General features: G+C 49.6%; 6 protein-coding genes across 6 annotated transcripts; 3 read left to right on the plus strand and 3 right to left on the minus strand.

The window, feature by feature from the left end:
* Positions 1-248: 248 nt before the first annotated feature.
* On the minus strand, positions 249-1031 carry FIESC28_05764 (uncharacterized protein; the record flags this gene model as incomplete). The annotated part of the gene is made up of 2 exons (XM_031159909.1): positions 249-832; positions 956-1031. The coding sequence occupies 2 exons, from the start codon at positions 1029-1031 to the stop codon at positions 249-251; spliced, it is 660 nt and encodes a 219-aa protein (XP_031016072.1).
* A 637-nt stretch (positions 1032-1668) lies between these two features.
* FIESC28_05765 (uncharacterized protein) lies at positions 1669-3338 on the plus strand (the record flags this gene model as incomplete). Its single annotated transcript, XM_031159910.1, has 3 exons — positions 1669-1826; positions 1886-2247; positions 2419-3338. The coding sequence occupies 3 exons, from the start codon at positions 1669-1671 to the stop codon at positions 3336-3338; spliced, it is 1440 nt and encodes a 479-aa protein (XP_031016073.1).
* A 544-nt stretch (positions 3339-3882) lies between these two features.
* FIESC28_05766 (uncharacterized protein) lies at positions 3883-4434 on the minus strand (the record flags this gene model as incomplete). The annotated part of the gene is made up of 3 exons (XM_031159911.1): positions 3883-3986; positions 4040-4336; positions 4398-4434. The coding sequence occupies 3 exons, from the start codon at positions 4432-4434 to the stop codon at positions 3883-3885; spliced, it is 438 nt and encodes a 145-aa protein (XP_031016074.1).
* Positions 4435-5134: 700 nt separating this feature from the next.
* FIESC28_05767 (uncharacterized protein) lies at positions 5135-7299 on the plus strand (the record flags this gene model as incomplete). Its single annotated transcript, XM_031159912.1, has 6 exons — positions 5135-5265; positions 5326-5407; positions 5465-5614; positions 5668-6046; positions 6104-6513; positions 6565-7299. 6 exons carry the CDS (start codon positions 5135-5137, stop codon positions 7297-7299), a joined length of 1887 nt encoding a protein of 628 aa, XP_031016075.1.
* A 7024-nt stretch (positions 7300-14323) lies between these two features.
* FIESC28_05768 (uncharacterized protein) lies at positions 14324-15892 on the plus strand (the record flags this gene model as incomplete). The annotated part of the gene is made up of 2 exons (XM_031159913.1): positions 14324-15703; positions 15761-15892. The coding sequence occupies 2 exons, from the start codon at positions 14324-14326 to the stop codon at positions 15890-15892; spliced, it is 1512 nt and encodes a 503-aa protein (XP_031016076.1).
* A 1811-nt stretch (positions 15893-17703) lies between these two features.
* Positions 17704-19071, minus strand: FIESC28_05769 (uncharacterized protein; the record flags this gene model as incomplete). The annotated part of the gene is made up of 2 exons (XM_031159914.1): positions 17704-18784; positions 18848-19071. The coding sequence occupies 2 exons, from the start codon at positions 19069-19071 to the stop codon at positions 17704-17706; spliced, it is 1305 nt and encodes a 434-aa protein (XP_031016077.1).
* Positions 19072-21141: the final 2070 nt, after the last annotated feature.

Below are 21141 nucleotides of genomic sequence, written 5' to 3' on the forward strand. Positions count from 1 at the left end.
AAGGGGTATCAATTACGACTAGATCTAACCGCTTATACAAAACTCCAAAAACGCCTCAAGTCTAAACATATATCCACTGCCATGTCTTGGATGAGCGGGCTCTTCACGGCTAGTCAGGCGAGTATCTCTCGACTCAAGTGAGTTACCAGTGTGATCCTCGAGAGGCCAGCTGGCCCTACAGAAGTTGATGATTGGGACATCACTAAGAGAGATCGAAGCCCCCATCCTAGCTTATTCCACAAGTTCTTCTAATATATGCGCATTCGTGTTGCCCACCCTGTTGCTTCCTTCTGGTCGAGGTTAATCTTATAGGGGAATGGGTTGGTGCCTTGGGTGGTGATAGGCGGAATGTGGTCTTTATGCGTGTTTGCGAACGTGACAATCTTCATCGCCGTTGTTAGAAGGGTCTGTTCCATTGCGCGTCGGACTTTAGCTCGCTCTTTATCGTTGTCAGTGATATCCTCACAGAATAAAGACATGTCCTGAGTCGTACCGCTTTCAGTTCTAGGCTCGGCGACGGTTACTTTAATCGTCCAACATTCCCAGCAAACCTCTTCGTCTCCACGAGATAACCAGGCCTTGCGCCGGCGCTTCTCAAAGAACTGCACAACAAGTTGTTCGCGCCCGCCAGTCGCGCTACCACCAGCAGCATTGCTTGAACCTCCAGATGAGCGCTGTGTGTCTATCTGCCGCTCGAGGGCGGCGACGCGCTGCTCTATCATGGTCTCGAGCTCATTGTCATCGACATAGGGGAGGGTAAGATCCAGGACCTCACGGGTTTGTGGGACTAGGGAAGGGAAGAACCGGTGGAAGAATATAGTATGGAGTATACCTATAGAAAACGTGTTAAAGCGAGTCCATCATGGTAATTCGTTGTTGTTGTTAAGGTTGTCACGATGATAGCGGGGTGCTTTGTCCAGGGTAGGATGACGATCAGGAGACGAGAAAGACTAACCTTTAACGACGTCGCGAACAGAGCGCGGATCAGCAAAAACGTCGAGAATAAACTCTGGTGGCTCTTGTGAGTCCATGTTGCTTGAGGTGTCGTGTACTTGATTATGCGCTACGAGCATGATTGATGTAGATGAAAGAAGTTGAGATGGAGATGTTGAGTTAGATATCGCAGCGCAGCGAGTGGACGGCTAGACTAATCTTAGATAATGACTTCCCAAACAACGTCACTAAGCCATCAGGGAGGGGCATGGGATCGCTTTAGTCTTTAGTCTCCACTTACCCCGTGCTTTACTTTACAGTACCTACCTATCTATCTCCCGTCTCTCTACTGCACAGCCACAGGAAGCCACATGTCCTATCCATATCTGCCTCCACATCGGTCCTGTCTGCCGAAGCCGACCACCGAACACGGGGACCTGCTAATCCTATCTTACCCTTGATTAAGCCTCCAGATCCGGGGCCGAGGCTCATATTGTGATTGATTGATTCGATTGTGCATGGTATCATCCCGAACCTTTTTTTCCCTTAGTACACCAACCAACTCCCAACGGCCATCCTACCGTTCACATGTCCACATAGCACCCCTTTTACCTAGGCGAACCTCGATACACCTACAGACAGTCCCAGCTACAGCTACATGAGCAATTGAGCCATCGGATCATCATCATTACCTCGTCGCGAATCCTCCTCCATTACAACCACCATCTATATAACATGCTCACATCCGCTCGGCGCTGGCTGCGCAACAACCGGACTCCCATTGCTGTTGGCGTGGGCGTCATCGGTGCTGGATATGTCGCGACTCAATATGTTATTGGGAAGCTTAACGATGCTCGCGAGCGCATGAGCAGTGATCGTATCGCCAAGGAGAAGTAAGCTCTATTGAGGTCGACAGAAGCCGAGATCATTATATGCTGACATTTTCCCAAAGCTTACGACGCCGTTTCGAACAGAATCAAGAGGACTGCACATTCACTGTCCTGGCTCTTCTACCATCCGCGACGACCGCCATTCTCGAGGCCATGAACACGGAACAGATCACATTCGAGATCCAGCAGATGAAAGCCACAAAGGCTGTAAAGAATGGCGGTAACGAGTCCGCCGCGCCACCCAGCATCGCCGACACTACATTGACAGAGGAGGACGGAAAGAGCGCAAGCCAGAGCGAGAGCGGTGTGCACCCCAGTCAGATCCCCACGTCTTCACCATTCAATGCCGGTGGTGAGGCGAATAAGGAGGTCCCAAAGCTACGTAAGACGAAGCGACAACTATGGGATGACGTGACCATTAGTGGTGAGTAATGTTCTTGTCGTTCGGATTTCAGTTCACTGATACGCCAAACAGCTGTGACGCGATCATTCACTTTGATATATACACTTGCATTGTTAACAATGCTAACTCGGGTCCAACTCAACTTATTGGGCCGACGAAGTTACTTATCGAGTGTGGTGGCTCTTGCAACAGGCGGCCAACACGGCACCATCAGTCTTGAGAATAACGATGATGACAACACAGAACAGGCATATGGCAGTGACTTCGACATAAACCGCAAGTACCTGACCTTTAGTTGGTGGTTGCTCAACAAGGGATGGAAGGACCTCATGCACCGAGTTGAAAGCGCTGTGCGCACCGTCTTTGGTAGCCTCAGCCCAAGAGACCTCCTGAGCTTCGAGAGGTTCTCCGAGCTGACAATGGAGGTGAGGAAGCTTGTTGAGGGTTCCACGAACGAGGAGCGCCAGAAGTCTGACTGGCTCAACTTCCTGCTCCCACCCAGGGACATGGAGGACGAGGTTATCAGAGAATCGGGCATCCTTGATGAAACATCCAACCGGGATGCCGAACACTCGCCAGCTGCGTCGCAGGCAATCCTGAGACGTCTTCTTGACGAGACGGCCGATCTCATCGAGTCACCCAGCTTCACACATGTTCTCACACTGCTTCTTGATGCAGGCTTTTCATACCTGATTGATAACAAGCTTGCCACAGCGGCATTTGAGCTACCAGCCTCAGATGGTATTGTCACTCCTGAGCTCAAGGATCAACAGCGCTCCAAGGTGATCCTGCTGCCCAAAATCCTATCGGTCTTGACACGTCAAGCTCACGTTATTGGCGACGGAATGCCAAATGAATATCTCCAGAAGATGGAAACCGTCCGCGATCTCGAGGCCTTTGCTGCTGTCGTGTACTCAAGCAACTGGGAACAAGAGATCCGCACTGATGATGATCTCATGGCCAGCGCTGTTGACCTTGGTGCTCCGCAAACCAGTGGCATAGTGACGCAGACCCAAGCTCAAACGCAGACACAGGGTGAATCAAGCATGGTCGTGGTAGATCCGCAAGGAGGCTTTGAGAGCGCTTGGGGACGAGCAATGGATAGCAAATAGTAAGGCGTATCTTGGTTGTGCAGCTACATAAGACACGGTGGAGTCATGGGCAGGATTATCACGGGAATCACAAGGACATGGATGGGTATGGATACCAATGGCCAGCATAATATCGGGATGCATTTGAATCAAAACACATATCGTAGGCGGGAGTTGTTTTAGTGTAGCTGATTTTGAGGGATGCTTTTGATACCTCATGTAATATTTATGCCGTTTGGCGTTGGGTATAGTGTCTTCTCTCTCTCGTATACCTATCCTATTGACGCTGCATAGTATGGTTGATCCATTTTGATGTGGACTAGCAGCACTATACCGAGTTCTTCCTCTGCTTGACGCCGGGAAATGTGGTCGTGATGCCCAATGCATGTGGCTCTTCCTCGTCATGGGAGATGGCGTCAGAAATGAGCGGCCTCAAACACTTGGGCATGATCTCTGGTCCGCAGGTACTCACTCACAAGGCAGATAGCCTCCCTTGAGCTGCCCAGTGTTCTTGTCAATGACGGGAAAGGGTTTGTTTCAATAATGATCTGGCCATGTGTAGTGTTCACATCAAGCCTCTGATAAACTGATCGAGGCCGAGTTCAAAAAGCTCATTCTTGACGCCTTCGCCCTTCTTGTGTTCCACAGGTGCCAAGGGATTCTTGACCACTGAAGCAGTGGTGAGCGTTTGACCAAGCAATTGTGTAAATTATTGAACATACCGTATTCAACCCATAGGTTTATGTAAATTTGATGCAGTACGTTGCGCATGCTCAACGTCGCTGTATCGGTCAAGATAACGAATCTCAAGTTGGCAGGCGTCTCGTAGAAGTGAAGCTTGTATTGTGCTGTACGGTAGCTGATGAATGCGTCGTCGTCACCGCCGAGTTTGCGGACCATGTTGCGTAGGGAGAAGACAGTTCCGAAGAGGAGCTTTGCGTCGTCGGCAGATGTTGTGGGTGCGGCGGTTTCGGAGCCTGCAGACGATGGGAGCCAGGACTTGGAGTAGACGCACTCAGCTGTAGAGGAGGCAGGTGTTAGCTGAGAGGCTCAGAATGGTCGGATAAGAGTGTTGTTTACTGTGTCGGTCGAAGATGTGGAATGAGTAAACAACCATGATGGCGGTTCAAGGGGTTCAACGTCGACGTGTAAGGTTGTTGAGCGGCGATGGGATTGATGCTTTGCGCATATGAATCGGTGAGAAAGAAAGGGACTGTCCGCAGTTGTTAAAAGAAGGATGCGCCGGATTGAGTCGTAACCTTATTAGGTTGAGTGGTAGAGTCGACGTGAGCGGAATGCGATGCGATGCGATGCGATAGATTGCCCGGGTTAGTACCTACCTAGGTTGCTTGATGGAGAGTACCTACCTACATGCCTGGGCAGCTGTCATCCACTGAGGCTCAAGTCCCTGTGGCTGATCTGCCCAGTGAAAGTCAAAGTTTTGGCGGAGCAGACAGCCACTGATATTGGGATCCGAGGAGCTGTCTGACCTGGAAGCTGCAGCTCTCCCCCCGCCATAGATCTCTAGCGCCTCAGGGCTGACTGTAAGCGGGCCAAGGCTCACAGCTGGAGACAGAGAGGCTTAGATTCCTTCCTTCTTCCACCTTCACGATCATTTGTACTTGGCATTAACAACAATTTAACATAGTGCTATAAGTGTCACTGTTTATTACTGCAATCATCTTATACTTTCAGCACATCTTACAGCAACGTAGAATTCAAAGCCCAATTCATCGCGGGGGAGCGGGGCAATCCAATCCGTTTCAAACTTAGGTATCAAATCGCGACCTTTACCTTTGCTGGGTGACCTATTCGATATGGATGCGCCCGAGTCTGCGAAACATCCAGAGATGAGGCCCTCCTTCACCTTTCCTTCGCCTCAAGTCAGAGTTGACGAGCATGATGAAGCCTCTGACAAGATGCCTCCTCCGCCCCTCACTCATCATCTGTAAGTCAACCCCAAGACAGAGCCTGCATTCGACCAGCTGACAAAGGCACCGACAAACAGAACAGAGCCAACAGAGGTTCTTCATTTCTCTAGCCCTCTCAGGCATCACAAGCGAACACCCAGCGCTCATCGTCAAGTCAAGGTGCGAAACCAATGCCATGGCCTAAGCCGACATCGCGCAGCTGACCAGGGCCTCTAGGAAACTCTTGATGCGCAAACGCAGTTTGGAGACGAAAGTGCTGACGGTGTCTCTCAACATCGAGTGAATCAATACACCATCTTGGAGGAGATCGGGAGAGGCTCATATGGCGCAGTCCATCTTGCCAAAGACCAATTTGGCCATGAGTTTGTGAGCGACAAAGCTAGTACATCCCACAAGTTTCCTGACTTACACATCTTTAGGCCGTCAAAGAGTTTTCCAAAGCCCGCCTCAGAAAACGTCTTCAATCGACCATCCTCAGGCAAGGTCCTCGAGGTCCGAGGCGCATGGGCCCTGGCGCTGGAGGGCCATTCAACGCTGCTCCCCGGATCGTCAATGACACCAACGATGCGCTGCACCTTATCCGGGAGGAAATTGCCATCATGAAGAAGCTCAACCACCCTAATCTTGTCCAACTTTACGAGGTCTTAGATGACCCTGAGGAGGATTCCATTTACATGGTCCTTGAGATGTGTCGCAAGGGTGTCGTGATGAAAGTTGGTCTAGACGAACAGGCTGAACCTTATTCAGAGGAAAACTGTCGCTACTGGTTCCGAGACTTGATATTGGCCATTGAGTACTGTAAGTCGTGTCCCAACGTTGTAAGCTCATTAGAGAGACTGATCTAGTGCCCCAAAGTGCATGCTCAGGGTGTCATCCACAGAGATATCAAACCGGATAATCTACTGTTGTCCAATGACGACGTGCTCAAGGTGGTTGACTTTGGAGTTTCCGAGATGTTTGAGAAACCAGACAACATGAGAACAGCAAAGTCCGCAGGCTCCCCCGCCTTTCTGCCCCCCGAACTCTGCGGTAAACATGGTGATGTTTCTGGTACTGCTGCTGACATCTGGTCAATGGGAGTTTCGCTCTATTGTCTAAAGTACGGACGCATTCCTTTCAACCGCGACGGCGTTTTGGACATGTACGAGGCTATCCGATCCGACGAGCCTTCTCTTCCCGAAGACGAGAACCCAGATTTTATCGATCTTATGCAGAAAGTCCTCAATAAAGATCCAGAGCAGCGCATCACCATGGATAAACTTCGAGTAAGATGAATGCTCAGTCAAACTCAGATGAAGAAACTAACCTTTAATCAGGAGCATCCGTGGGTCACTAAACAAGGCACAGACTGCCTGCTGTCTACTGAGGAGAATTGTGCCAACATGGTAGAGCCCCCTAATGAGCTGGAAGTTAATCGTGCCTTCACCCGCAAGATGAATCACCTTCTATGTGTAATGAAAGTTATCCATCGCTTTAAGTCAATTCTGGTCAGACATCGCGCCAGATCTAATACCAGCACACCTAGGGCAGACCGAGACTCGTTTGATGCGTCGGAAGAGAAGGCCAAGGCTGAAGTGATTGAGGCATTGCTCTCCCGAAGACGCAACTTTCAGACTAAAAAGCAAAAGTCTGGCATTGAAAAAGAGACTCTGCCGGTAGAAGAAGTCGATACACAAGAGAGCACCAGACCTTTCCTTGGTATCGGTACAGGAATCATGGATGAGTTTGCGTCCAACGAGGCTACTCCAGATATGGTGTGCGACTCGCCATCAGCCGTTGACTTCAACGTCTATGACCGGGCGTACGAAACCGCGATAGAGAGCATTACCTCTAACCCGAACGTCTCTACACGAAGGCCAACTGTGTATCTGACCAAGTTTGTTCAGGATACAGAGAACCTGAAAGGAGTTCCTGAGCTTGTTAAGGAAGACGCTACCAAACACTCACAAAACCCAGAGGAGCCCCCCTCGGCAGACTCGACTTCTATGATCAGCCATCTGTCATCCAAGCTGGGCCTTTCGGACAAGCAACAGGATGAGCATGAAGCCTAGTTCAGGATATGATTTTGTATTCTAGTAGTATAGCTGCAAGTAGAAAGCACGTGTGGGGCAGCGGCGTTATGAAGGGACGTGGAAACGACAGCGACGGATACCATTGGAAAAACACTGAGCACACCATCATTGTAACAGGTACATAGAAGAGCTTGGCAAAGTATCGCATCTATCGGGTACATTATTGACAACGCAAATTACGCATATACTCGGCCGCTGATAGATATGTGCGACTGACAAGTCGATTACAAACGAGTTGAAGACTTGAAGTTGAGCTGAGACCAGAAACCGGTAACATTGCATCTCCAACCTGCAGAGTTCATCACATCTAAGCACTCTGAGCAAGCACGACCAGTAGATAGCCCATCCGGCGCAAGATCAAGCATGATACGCTGTCAGCATGGCTAAGAAGAGAAGCATTGCCCAGGATTAGTCTGAGACGGTATCCTCATCTCGACATATTCCGCTCGAAAGCAATGTACAATAGCATAAAAAAGTCGAGACTAATCGCGGCAACGGGGGCTCTCCCGCTGGCGGGATATAAAACTCGGGTCGTCTCCCTTTTCGTGCATATGTATGTGGGTGCCACTGTACATAGAGGCACCAGGAACACCCGACGCCACGTGGAAACCGTTGCTCAAAGTGTCACTATACATAAAGGATACAATCCAAGCTCAGCCGCTGGCTACGACGGTCGCGATCAGCGGCCACCAAGGAGCTGTCGTGAGACACAATTGGGCGTGTGGCATGGGTAGGGCCAAGATGAGATTCTCGATAAGCTTGTGTGGGTAGGTAGCTTGTGTGGGCCGCAGGGATAGCTTTCGGGAACTGGACCAGGGTTGAGATGATGGGTGTTAGGACTTTGATGCGTGCGTTGAACCAGTAAACTTTCAGTGATAGACCACGAGCAAATAAGGCGAACACGCTTTGTTGTCGGTGTGTAAGATCTAGTGTGTGCAGGTAAAGCCCTTGTCAATCGAAAGAAGACGGTGTGATGTCTGATCTGCTCAAGTAACCTTGAGATTATGTCTCATATAACGCTTCACAAGCTTTATCTTGAGTGCCACATCTTCATTGTACCAACATGTTGAGATATGATAGACGAGGGTCAAGCGGTGAGCACTTTTGCCTCCTGCGAGTATTCTTCTTAACCGCTACACCCTGAGGCCAAGAGGCATATGCATTGCCATTTTTGGCTTGCTCTGCGTGACACCAGGTCCTGTCCCCAAATGTGCATATGCGATAGTTTTTGTGGTAGTCGGAATAGAGAGTCTCTGTTTGCGATAGGGTTCACGCCAGGTAAAGACAAAGCGTTTATCCCTGTGATCGGTGCCCTGTCGAAGTAACCCTTGCCTGGCAGCACGTCGATTAAGCCTTGAGGTCAGATGGAAGTTAAAATATAAATCGTCTGTGCTTAATGGTGTTTCAACTAGCAGTTGAACCGTATGCATAATCCAGTAAACTGGGTGGACACCAAACTCGACTTGAACAAATCGGCATATTGATTCTACCAACTTGGTGTTGAAACATCACTTTGACTGCTTATGTACCTTGTTGGAGCAGGTCGACGTCGAAAGAAGCAATGGAGAACTGGATTCGGCTTTCAGTAGGGAACACAATCCTTGCTGAATTAACCCTTTGACTGCGGGCATAATTGCGACTACGCAGGAGGCCTCTCGTCCCGAACGAATCTTGCAAAAGAAGTTAATCGTTGTCAGAGCTAGCTCGTTTATAGCATTGGCGGGTCGTGACAAGACTCCCAGGTCGCTAATAAGTATCCGTAATCTCGGGGGTTAAATGGGCGGGGGCTGTGCCGCTCAGGTTATGCGTGAACAGTACTGTACACATATATGGAAGTAGAAAGAGATGTGCGCGCACATGTTTGATGGCAAAGATCCAAACGAGACAAGAGCGACGGTATCAGCAGATCATGCCACTTGATCGCGCCCTGTGTCGGTGCATGGAAATGCCTCATAGTATACAATCACACAATGCCGTTGTTCATCTCTTCTTCTATGGGAGGACCGCAATAGTGCAACAGGATGGAAGGGACGGGATCGGAATCCCCAGTTCTCTCTAGCTCTGTTTGTGGTGGGTGATTTCTTGAATTCATCAGCCACGGCGCTGATATTACACGCATTGATGGCCATGATTGCCCAGTGGCTGCATTGCAGAACGCAGGACCGGGCCGCGATCTAGACTTGCCTATTGATCAGTAGTCAATACACATATTCCGTTCTCACTCACATTGAATCTGTGCAATTCCTTGGCCTGTTGTGTATCGTATCTCCAGTCGACTGCAGGCTTGATAGATGACACAGAGACACAAGTGGTAAACCACGTATTCCTCCTCCCGGGATAGCGAGGTAGCAGGAAAGAACAAGAGTTGTTGCTTGGAATTTCAAGCGCGAAGTACCTGCTCAGCAAATGGAAATCACCTATTGATGGAAGGAGCTCTGTGCCCTGTGCTCAATTTGGCACGATCTTTCTTTCCGTGAATTGACTGCATAATCACTAAGACCCGTTTGCATGAGGAAGGAACCCTCAACTTATGGGAAAGTACTACCTTCCTAAGGTACCTACCAGGTAGTAATGCTGTGTTGCATTCCTTTGACTGCTTCCATTCAGTGCCATCGATACATGCATGTTATTTATTACCTTGTTGAAGACTAGCACAAAAAAACGTGATGTTGAACTCAATGTCAAGACAAAAGTCGAGATGATGGTCATCATGATAAGTGCAGGGTTCTTCAAGGGGTGTCGACTGCCAATGCTGTAGGGCCAGCCAATGACCTGTCAGCCATCATTTGGCGAGGTCTGTGCAAAAACTCTCCCGGGCATCAAAGGCTCTGGGTTCTTCTTCTTTACAACCTGAATACGTACTAGCAATAAGAGAATTGCAAACATGGACCTACCATCATTCCATGGATCAACCAATACATCCAGTTCATGGAGATCGAGGATGGACGGTATTGAGGTTAGATCTCATGAACTCATGTCTTGGCACGTGGACCAGCCCAGCAGACAATTCAGCTTCCAGAGATTAAAATATATACAATTGTTCTAGCTCTAGTTCGAACTCCAGCTCGATTACCGGTGAGTCTTCCCTCAACATCTGTCAAGGAAATCAGATGATAGGGCACTATCCAGTTCTAGACCTGTCTTCATCCATAAACAAGTTCAAAGATACTGTACTATGTACATCTGTTACTTCTTCCTCCTCCACAATTCCGAGATCCCTGTCTAGCCGGATCTCTTCCCAGCCATGCGCCATTTCTTGGCACTTCTGTCAGTGGAGTAGGCTGGGGTCGGCACGAGGTTCAAGGATAGGGTATCCAAATCATCAACTGTTGCGAGAAAACATATCCTAACGCCACTTACTGCAAAGAATCATGACATTTGCTGATTGATGCCACGTTCTCTCGGGGAAGCGCAAATGTACAGAAGAGTCGAACAGAACAGACCAGAAACTCAGTCAGTTACCAAGCACTTACAAGTTATAGCTTGGTCAGCCTAAATAAAGGCACATGTCGATGGGTAGTCTACTATAAGTAGACTAGAGGCAACAGTTTCCCAAAAAAGAGGGCCAAGGGTATGGCCCAAAACGCCACTGTATTCATGTCCGCTGTACCCAGCCCTTTGAAGATTGATGTGCCAAGTATGGGCGTGACCAACGGCTCTGTATATGCAGCCTCTAAACTGTACACGTTCTCGGCATATTGTCTCTGCTGTTGAGCCTATGGCGGGTAGGCAGACTCTTTATTGCCGTGTCGATAAGCCAATCGTCGCTCAAAGTTCACCTATGATGCTTCTCATAGTACATATTAAAGAGATACGGAGCAGTCAGTCCAACTTAAGGTATCCACAAAGACCGACCACACCGCATCAACAACTGGGGTGGCATGGCATGGCTGCTCTACGTCTACCTACTTCAACTCTTCTCTGAACTGGAGCTCTTGGCGCTAGTCAACCTCCCAACGTCCAAACTGGTGGTACAGTACAGTACTGTCGGATAGAACTGTGGCATCTAAGCCTAAGCAGTGCGGCTCCGAACTACTCGAAGAACGGATTGGAAAATTGACTTGGTTTGGGACCGGCGGAGGATACTCTCAGCCGCCGCCGCGTCGTCATAGCCATCACAACGAGACTCTACAATATGTACAGCAGTTTACCGTTGGGCGCGGCTGGGGAAAAGAACTTTTTTCTGTTGTTGTTCCTTTTCGGTATGGCAGTGCAAGACATTACATTGCCCAGATTGTCTATTGCATTGCATAACTAAAGGCCGAGGCACTAGACAGAGTCACCATGCCCAGTTATGTGGGTTGTCCAGACTCCGCACAGCGTATTGAGCTGCTATTGATTCTATCGTATCTTTGCAGGGGACCGGATCGCTGCTTGCCGGCTTTGTGTTCCCAGATCTGCCGTCATACATTCAGGTGGTCACCTCGGTATTCTGGATTGGTTCCTTTCTCTACGTCACCGCCTTGTGCTTGCTTTACAAGATTCAATCTTGATGTGCTTACGGGATTTTTTTTTTGTTCTCTCTCGAGGATGAGTGCAAGAGTAGCCGACGCATGTCATGTCAAGGATTTCCTTGGGCTATTGAAGGTCTGTGGCCCTCGTCAATATTTGGCGAAGACTCTGGCCTAGACTACTAGGTAAAGTACCGGAGGGTACTCCATACTTGAACATACTTCATGTATGCCCTTGCTGGATGACAGGCGGGGCGTGATGAATCCCAGTCTGAGGTACCATGCCACCTTTAAACAGCTCTGGAGAGACTTTGCGGGGCGGGTCTGAGTGTCGTCGCGAGTTCCCTCTCTAGTACCTCGACCTCATGACACTATCATGACTACTCCCTCCTTGGAGTAGCGCTATTGGCCCCTCCTTTCATGATGGCCTTTTGGGTAAAGGCAGGGCCAGTACAGGGCTCGCTCGCACAGGCGGCGCAAGAAAACCCTTGACTCGGAAATAAATAAGTGACAAGAGGATTAGCGAAACAGCGGATTGGATGATCAATCAATTCTCGGAGCACCAGGTAGAAGTTGAACATGTCCTTCTGACCCCTCCAGCATCATGTACGTGCAGTAGTAGACTTCCCACCTTGACCTTGACCTTGTGCTGTATGTACATAATGAATGATATTGAAGAGGATCTGCCGAAAATGCTGATTTGATAACTGATTTTGGTGCAAAAATGACAGATGGTAAACCTGACGTAGTCTAAAGATGGGAACTATATGGAAAACATTATCAATACGACCCATACATGGCCAACTGATGTCGGCGTAGCCCCGGCAGTATGGTCGATGCTGTTTTCTCGTGTAGCAGACATCCATCCATCTCAGTTACTTGCCCGGCAATTTTCATGTCCTTGCCCGTGCGCCTACTCCATTCATCCAGCAACTAAAAAGACGGGAGGTAATAATTACTGTGCAGTACTTTAGTAGTAGCGAGCAAACGGCCGAATGCTCCTTGTAAGTGCAGTGCTCCTTGTAAAAGTGCTCCCTAGCAAATAAACTGGAGCAACGGCGTATTTTTTTTATATTGGAATTAGTGCTGCATTTTCTTCAATTAACCTCGCGGGTACCTGCAAAAGCATATTAAGCATCATGATTAATGAAGTACTTTCGAGTACAGCTCAGTTAAATTTGATTGCTCATATGGGTCGCTATTTCTTCCATCACAGCCCAGCCTAGTGGCCATTGGCCTTTTGTCTGCCTTAGGTCATTAGAGGCCCTCCTTCAGTGGCCTTACGGTACTGTACTGTACTTGTACTCAGAACCCTCACCTCGTCTTAAATTCCCGCTTCCCTTTTTCTTCTTCCACCATTGCTCTACTCTGCTCTGCTCTACATTTTTCCTCTTTTCACCTCTTGCGTCCCTCCTCTCCCTCTGCTCCTCCTCTTTGCCCCTCTATCCTTTGTTTTGTTCTGCTCTATTTACGGCAGTCATAACAAAGGTAGATCACACCCCTCTTCCATATTTTGTCACTGGTACTGCAGCACGGGCGACAGCGCCCTCGAAAACCGCCTTCTTCCTAATAACGACTAAGACAAAATCTCAGTTGCTTCTCCTGACGGCTCTTCTTCACGGCTCTGCTCTCTTCTCACTTTGTCATTGTGACTCAGGGTTCGGTGCTGTACTTGACTGCATCCATTCAACGGCAATACCTAGCGTTTCGCTGCAAGTCGACGTCCAGCCCGTTCGTGAACCTGCATCCGCTCTGTCTTGGCATTGGCATTGGCATCACCAGCATCAGCCAAGAAACCCAGAGGAGACCATAGTACAGTAACTGAGGACCCCTCCGAGTACCTCTTTTTATTGCACTTTCCTTTTGTATCTGTACTGCCTCACTTTTGGCTTTTAAGTGTACTGGCACCTCTTTCTCGAAACAGTTTCTTTGCCGACATCTTTCGGTACGGTACTTGCTATCGCGTCACGCCAACTTCTAAACCGCCACTCCCAAGCAAGGTACTGCAACGGTACTGGCTCTTGATAGCCACTATCACCATCTACGATCCGGTACATTTACAGTCATCAGTCGCCCGCCGCTCGACTTGCGCTTTGCCTCGTCCCCACTCTACGCCAAGATCAGGACCCAAAGACAGCTCAGAGATCCCCCACTGTCCTGTTTTTGCTCGCTCGCTCGCTCGTTAATCTTGTTCTGAGCGGCGCTGCGCTTTTCAAAGAAAGAAAAAAAAAACGAAGAAAAAAAGCACTATTAAAAGTCGTTCCTCTGCGTTCGGCTTTTCTCTCCGTCACCTGGCACTTGGCTTACTGTCGTACGCTGGCTCCGGTCGTTCGCTCACCGCAGACCGTTGCTTCTAGACTAATCCGCCGCGCAACAATACCTTGCTCGAGTCGTGCTCTCTTACGTCCGCCCGCCTTGTGCTTGTGATACCGCCCGTGTCTGGTGTCACACCAAGTTGCCGCATATCCCACTATCACGATACTTTGTCGACTCTTCAATAACTCTCCCCAGCGCCCGAGACACTCACGCCCGACGTTATTTCATCCTTAAAAATGCCCACCGCATCAGGTTCCTCAAAACCACCCTCTGCAACGAGCTCAAAACCATCATCGGTCAAGTCTCAGGATGGCGTCAAGAAATCCCCCGGTCTAACACCACACAACGGTGCGGCCGCTGTCAACGGAAACCCTTCTTCAGACACCCACCTGAAGCCTACCGACAAGACTTCTGTTAAAAATCGCCTCACTCGCATGTTCTCGTCCAAGGATACGTCAAGAGTCCCAACGCCTGCCCCTTCGACCGTCGACCTACCCAGCCGCCCACGAGCCAACTCGACGAATGGCACCTCTACACCCGCAGGAAAGACATCATCAACTGAGAAGGGTAGCGACAAGCCAGCACAAAAACCCACCGACAAGGCCGCAACTCCCAGCAAACCTACAACGAAATCAGCCGGTAAAGAGCCCTCCCAGCGTTTCGTTCTAGATCCAGAGTTTCAAGGAGGCCACGAACACCATCTACGATCCAGCCGACGTCAAGAGAAGCTCTCGGATATGTGGAGAGCACTCCTTGGCAAGAAACATGAGGAAACGCCCGAACACGACCTGTCACTTGTCTCGAACTGGGTAGACACTCTACAACAGGAGAAAGATGAAGCTGGTGACAAGCGAAACGGCCCCAATGCAACGACAACTCTAGTCGAAAAATACGGCAAATGCCAAGAGGTAGTCGGACGTGGTGCATTTGGTATTGTTCGAATCTCCCACAAGAAAATCGGAGGCAGCAATGAAAAGCTCTTTGCTGTCAAAGAGTTCCGACGCAGGCCCGAGGAGACTGAGAAGAAATACAGCAAGCGTCTCACAGCTGAGTTCTGCATATCTTCGTCCCTCCGACACCCCAACGTTATCCACACGCTTGACTTACTCAAGGACGCCAAGGGTGATTATTGTGAAGTCATGGAGTTCTGTGCTGGAGGAGATCTCTACACCCTCGTCCTTTCGAGTGGGAAGCTTGAGGTTCAAGAGGCCGATTGCTTCTTCAAACAAATGATGCGTGGTGTGGAGTATCTCCATGAAATGGGTGTGGCCCATCGTGATCTCAAGCCCGAGAACTTGCTTCTGACAACTCGTGGCGCCCTTAAAATTACAGATTTTGGCAACGGAGAGTGCTTCCGAATGGCTTGGGAAACAGATGCGCACATGGTATCTGGCCTTTGTGGCTCTGCCCCTTATATCGCCCCCGAGGAATACACGGATAAGGAGTTCGACGCCAGAGCTGTAGATGTGTGGGCTTGTGGTGTTATTTTCATGGCAATGCGTACCGGTCGCCACCTCTGGCGTTTGGCCAAGAAGGATGAGGATGAGTTCTATTGCCGATACCTTGAGGGCCGCCGAGACGAAGAAGGCTACGGCCCCATCGAGTCTCTTCATCGGGTAAGTTTGCTTGCGCAATGATGTTCAAGTATGCACCATGACTAACACGGATTTCAGGCGCGCTGTCGCAACGTGATTTACTCGGTTCTCGACCCTCATCCTACCCGTCGTTTGACAGCTGCTCAGGTCCTTAAGTCAGAATGGGTACGCGAGATCAAGCTATGCAAGGCTGGCGAAGAGGGTCTATGATGACAGGAAACACCTTTGGTTGTCTTTTTGATCTAGACGGTTCAGACTCAGCGAGCAGTTGACTCGAGGCCATTTAGATGGGATAACCAAATCCGAGTGGGACGAAAGGACAGGTTGGCGTTGATGGCGGTACTGTGAGCCAGGACACTGATGATTCCACGACCTATCGTTTGTGTTATTTCCTTTGTCATTTGATACCGAGCAATGGTGTTGGGCGTATTGTAAACAGAAATATTTTCTTTTATCGTTTTATAAAGCATATCACGCCCAGGAAGGGCAAAGGTTTCTTGCACTTAGGAGAAGCACGGCAAGGTTTGGTTATGCTCAGGAGTTGGTCCGGTGGTATAGGGAGGGAGGCTCGGTCTGTCAATTACTAAAGAACAATTCGGTCCAAGAAGGTTGCATTCTCAAGTTGAGGTAGCACAGAACAAGGCAGGGCAAGACATGATATGACGAGACAGCACGAACACGAACGGTTATGAATTATGGGAAATGGACGTTTGGTTTGGATAAGAGGGCCTGATTTCTGAACCCGGAAGATAGTCAGCAGTTGGGAAAGGCTAGGTTCAAGAAGTCTTGAATTCAAGATTTCTCCATCATTGAATAAGGGAAGAAGGAGGATGGAAGGCCACTGACTGTCGTTGAAGCTCAGAGATATATAAAGACAAAGGAAGCAGAATAGACAAGACGTTGTTCATGTCAGCGCAAGAATTCTATGCATCTTGTCCCAGCCAGCGTATTTCTTTTCTGTTTCCTTACATACTAACATAGTTCATACCTTGGATCGGCTATTAAGGGCGCCTTGCTCATAGAACGAAAACCCCTCCTCCAATCGGCGCTCATAGCGAGAAGTTGTCTAAACACATAGATACCAGGTGCGGTTAAACAGCAATAAGCTGGTAGGTGATGGAGTCACTATGGTTTTGTTGTAGACTTGCCATTGTTCTTGGTAGTCAGCCAGGAATTTGATTCATCCACCAGATGATGTTGCCGGTCAGCCTTTCTTGAGGTAAAAGAACGCTATTACAGCATCGTCCTGAATTGACTTCCATTTGCACTTTAAACAAGAGAGTTGGCCATATTCAAGATACTATAGATATATTATGCCTATGAAATGTGTTGTGCGGGCTTATGCACTTGTGCCTCATGTAGAGCAATGGAATCACAAAAGAAAATGAAGTGCATATGATCCAAATATCCTTTTAGAAGATACGTTAAATCCCATTCAAATACGCCCAAAATCAGAAACCATACACCGCGCGAGGCTTATCAAAGCCATCGCCCACCGTGAACCCAATAAAACTCAAGCCAATATCTGATTGGAACCGACATAAACATGCAAAAGACAACATGATCGACCTCGGCCATACTCGCCCGGCTGACCTGTCCCAAGCTTCAGATCAAATGACATCTAGATCTGGTTTAAACCCATCCCTGGGTTACAAGGCATCTATAGCGACCACCTCAGAAATGGTAAAAGCTCGATGCGCAACTGCAACGGCCGGATCAATCGACCTTTTTGCTCATTGCGAACCGGGCAGTAGATTCATTCTGCCGCAACAGAACACCGAGAATATCGACGCACAGTTCATAGCGTCGTCATGACCAAAAACATTATGTCCACCCGGTGAACCCCCATTCGTAAACCGCGGTATCATCCAACCTTTTCGAGCCGATTCGGACACACGCCACAAGATAATAATGTTGAAGTAATAAACAAGAATAACGCCTTAATTATTAGGCTAAAAGAGACCATGAATAATGGCCCGATGGATGTCGAAAGAATTATTGTGATTATCGTTTGCGAGTGTCTATGAGTGGAACAGATCCCAGGCTCGTTCACACAGTCGAATAAACTCTTCCTTCTTGGCTCGCTGAGTGTCGGGGCTGTCTCGACCGGCGCCAAAGGGACCACGAGCACGTGTAGGTGCAGGTCCATGGCCCAGGGGTGGGCTGCCATCTTCATATTCGGCTCTGGTCCTTCGTCTGCTGGTACTTCGCGACGCATCAACGGGTCGGCTGCCGGGAGCAGGAGAGGGAGGTGTTGGGGGTTGATGGCCACCATAGTGGACAAGTTTGGGGAGAAGCTCTGGTCGTCCACCAGCAAGATCTTGTTGAGCCTCCTCGGCAGATCGGTATTCACGGCCACGACCAGGCGTCGGGGCCTGAGGTGGAGGAGGCGGAGGGTGACTGGGAGATGTCAAGGGACCGCGAGAGCTGGGGCCACCGGGGTAAAGAGATTGAGACTGGGGAGCGTTGTCAGGATGCGCTGAAAGTCCTTGGCCAAAGACATCGCTGATGGGCGGTAATCGGTTGGCAGTCTGGTTAGCAGGAATATGGTGAATATGAGAAGTACTCGACAAGTTGGATGGCTGGTTGGCGATATGTCGGGTCATAGGAGCAGGATGCTGTCGTCCAGTGAAGCTGTGGCCAAGAGGCGCAGACTGAATGACTCTCTCGTTGGCGAATTGCTCATGAGAAGGGGCAACGATGGAGAGGCCAGGAGGTGCCTTGTTTCGTCGAGACATGCCGGGTGTCTTGGCAGCAAATTGAGAGTTGTCCTTGTCGGGTCCGTCTCCCTTAGCGGATTGCTGGTGAAGTCTGGCTTCGATGATATGTCGCTGCTGTTCTCTAACTGACATACTTCGCTGCAGCTGCTCCTTCATGACAGGATCTTGCGTTACAAAGCCGGGAGAAAGGCAGGCAATGCCAACTTCTTGGATAGCCAGGCCGTCTCTAGCAGTCATGGGCCGTGCCGAGGTCGGCTGGTTGGATTTAGGAGTGTTCTTGGACAAGTCGAGTTTGCGCGGTCGAGGTCGCGTGTTGGTCATACTGGGAGATGCAGGCTCTTTCTTTACAATAATTCTAGGGGGTGCGCCAGCCGATCGGGAGCTGCAAGGGAAATTAGCAAAGAACCAATCAATTGACATGGAAGAAATGAAATTAGACACTTACGCGCTAGAGGGTGACGACTTGTTACCTTGGCCAGCAGCTTTGGGGCTGCTGCTGGTAGAGGATTGAGTTGTCGCATGCGATGTTGAAAGATTGAGGCCGGAGCGTTGTGCTGATGGGGAAGTGCCAGCGGCGGCGGTGGCCGACGTGGAGGGAGTGGGCAATTCAGGATTGGAGAATCTTTCGTGGGGAGCGGGAGAGGGAGCCATGGCAATTGCAGCACTCATAATGAAAAGAGAGAGTGCAGGGTTGTGCGAATTGGCGACAGGTGGTTAGATTTGGAAAGAGATGAAAGAGCTGCAAGGAGAAGCCAAAAAGGCAAATGACAAAGCCAGTCCAGTCAGCGAGCCAGAGTGAGCCAGATAGCTGGGGTTTTCTGGGTCTCGCGAGTCGTAGGCTTCCTATCTTAGGGAGCAGGATGAATCGGCCGGCGAGGACCGTGAAGTGAGACAGGAATGGAAACGATCGTGGACGTGGACGTGGCCGAGGTAAGTCAGCGCACGACTTGATCGAGTCTTGTCGTGGAAGAAAAGGGAAGAAAAGAAGCAGGGCGTCCAGAACCACAAGGAGAGGCTGGGCTGGGCTGGACTAGAAGAGAGAATACAATAGCTCAGCTCAGGCGACAAACCCAGAAATAAAGTATCTGGTTGGTCGGTTGGTGGATGGTTCGACGACGGTTCTTCTTTTGCGTTGCGCTCTGACTTGGGTCCAAGCTCAAAGCGGGCGGTTCAGCTCTGTACGAGATGTGACAGGGCAACAAATAGGTAGGTGAAGAACCAAATTGGGTTGATGATTGTCGTCTCCTCTTTTGGTGAGAGGGGAACTGAAGTATTCAAGAGAAGGAAAAATAGAGGAAAAAGTAAAGAGGAAGAAAAGATAACGATATTAGTCTCTCCTCTTGTTGCCAGTAACCGACTCAGAGAAAGCCAGGGGCGTCAAGGTGGCTCGGCCGATCGACTGTATCAAATTCGGTACGGGGCGTGGGTTTGGGCTGTTGGCTCCAGCTCGGCAGGGCCGCGTTTCGCGTGGTTTCGCTCAACTCAGTTCGATTTTAGTTGATTTCCAAATCAGTCGGCAGGTTGACAGAATTGCTTATTCCGTCAATTGAAGTAAAGATGCAGCAACTTGGGCGGTTGCTAGATTAATAATGCCCGTGGATAAATGCCAGGAAATTCAAATCATCAATCGACAAAGATTATTTTCTGCTGGTGGGCTGAACGAGGACTGTATTGTACTGTACAGCGCAGCTTAAGCGGCTAGCCAACAGCGTAAGATGCAAGACCGTGGGCCACAGGCGATGGATCAGCGAATGAAGAGATTCCCACAACCGACTGTAAATGTGACAAGGCAAAGAGGCGTTGGTGTCGGCGGTAGCAGCAAGTGAGTGACCTCGAACTATCACAGACAGTCGCAGCTCTGGTTGTACGTATTAGAGACAAAGATGAGAAATGCAGTGTTGAAGAGAAACCAAGAGCCGGTGACCAGAGCAAGAAAGGTTAACAACAGAAAGAGTTAACCAGTTGACGATGAGGGGTCGGTTGGGTACCTGGCGATGTTTTATTTGGTGCCAATGTATTTTATGAAGGGGGATACGGGGAAAAGTGACACAAAGGCATGGCGCCTGGTTCGTAACTTGAAGCAATGGACCCAACCTGGCGAGACGAGCCAAGGGACATGGATGGGATCGAGAGAATAGAAAACAACTAGGGTAGCCCTGGTTGGCTACACACTCGAAGACTGTAGGGGGGGTGAGGCTATCCAAGGCCAATCCAGAGGCTGAGAAAGAATGAACTTCTAGATTGTCCGTCCAAGTTAGACTTGATGAGGAGCAGTGCTGAAACCCCTATTCAGACATTTGCCAGTTTCTATCGGTCCGGAAAACAAGTTAGACCAAGACAATAGGACCGTGGCCATCTGAACTGTATCGAATTGACAAATTGACAGGCGGGCAAATGTTCTCAGAAATGGCACATGAGGCATGGCGAGCCAGGGTCTGGGGTGGTCCTCACCTGAATCCTGCTGGCTGCACGACCCAAGCCAACCGTCGGCCACTCGTTGTCGACTTGGTCGCCATGAATTTTGCTCTCACCGTTGCTGTCGGTTTGATACTGTACTATTGATCTGGCAAACCCTTCGACGTGGCCCCAGTTGCTGTTGAAAGAGCCTTCATCCCTGCTCGAGCTGTGACATGCGCACGAGTTGTATCTGTCGGACGGCCAATGTGCTGTATTTTTCCGTGCACTTGGTTACAGACACCTGTGAAGCTGTTGGCCTATAACAATACACGAAGTACCGTA

The sequence above is a fragment of the Fusarium coffeatum genome (assembly GCF_003316985.1).
Source record: "Fusarium coffeatum strain FIESC_28 chromosome Unknown BRIP53273_contig_123, whole genome shotgun sequence".
NCBI lineage: Eukaryota > Fungi > Ascomycota > Sordariomycetes > Hypocreales > Nectriaceae > Fusarium > Fusarium coffeatum.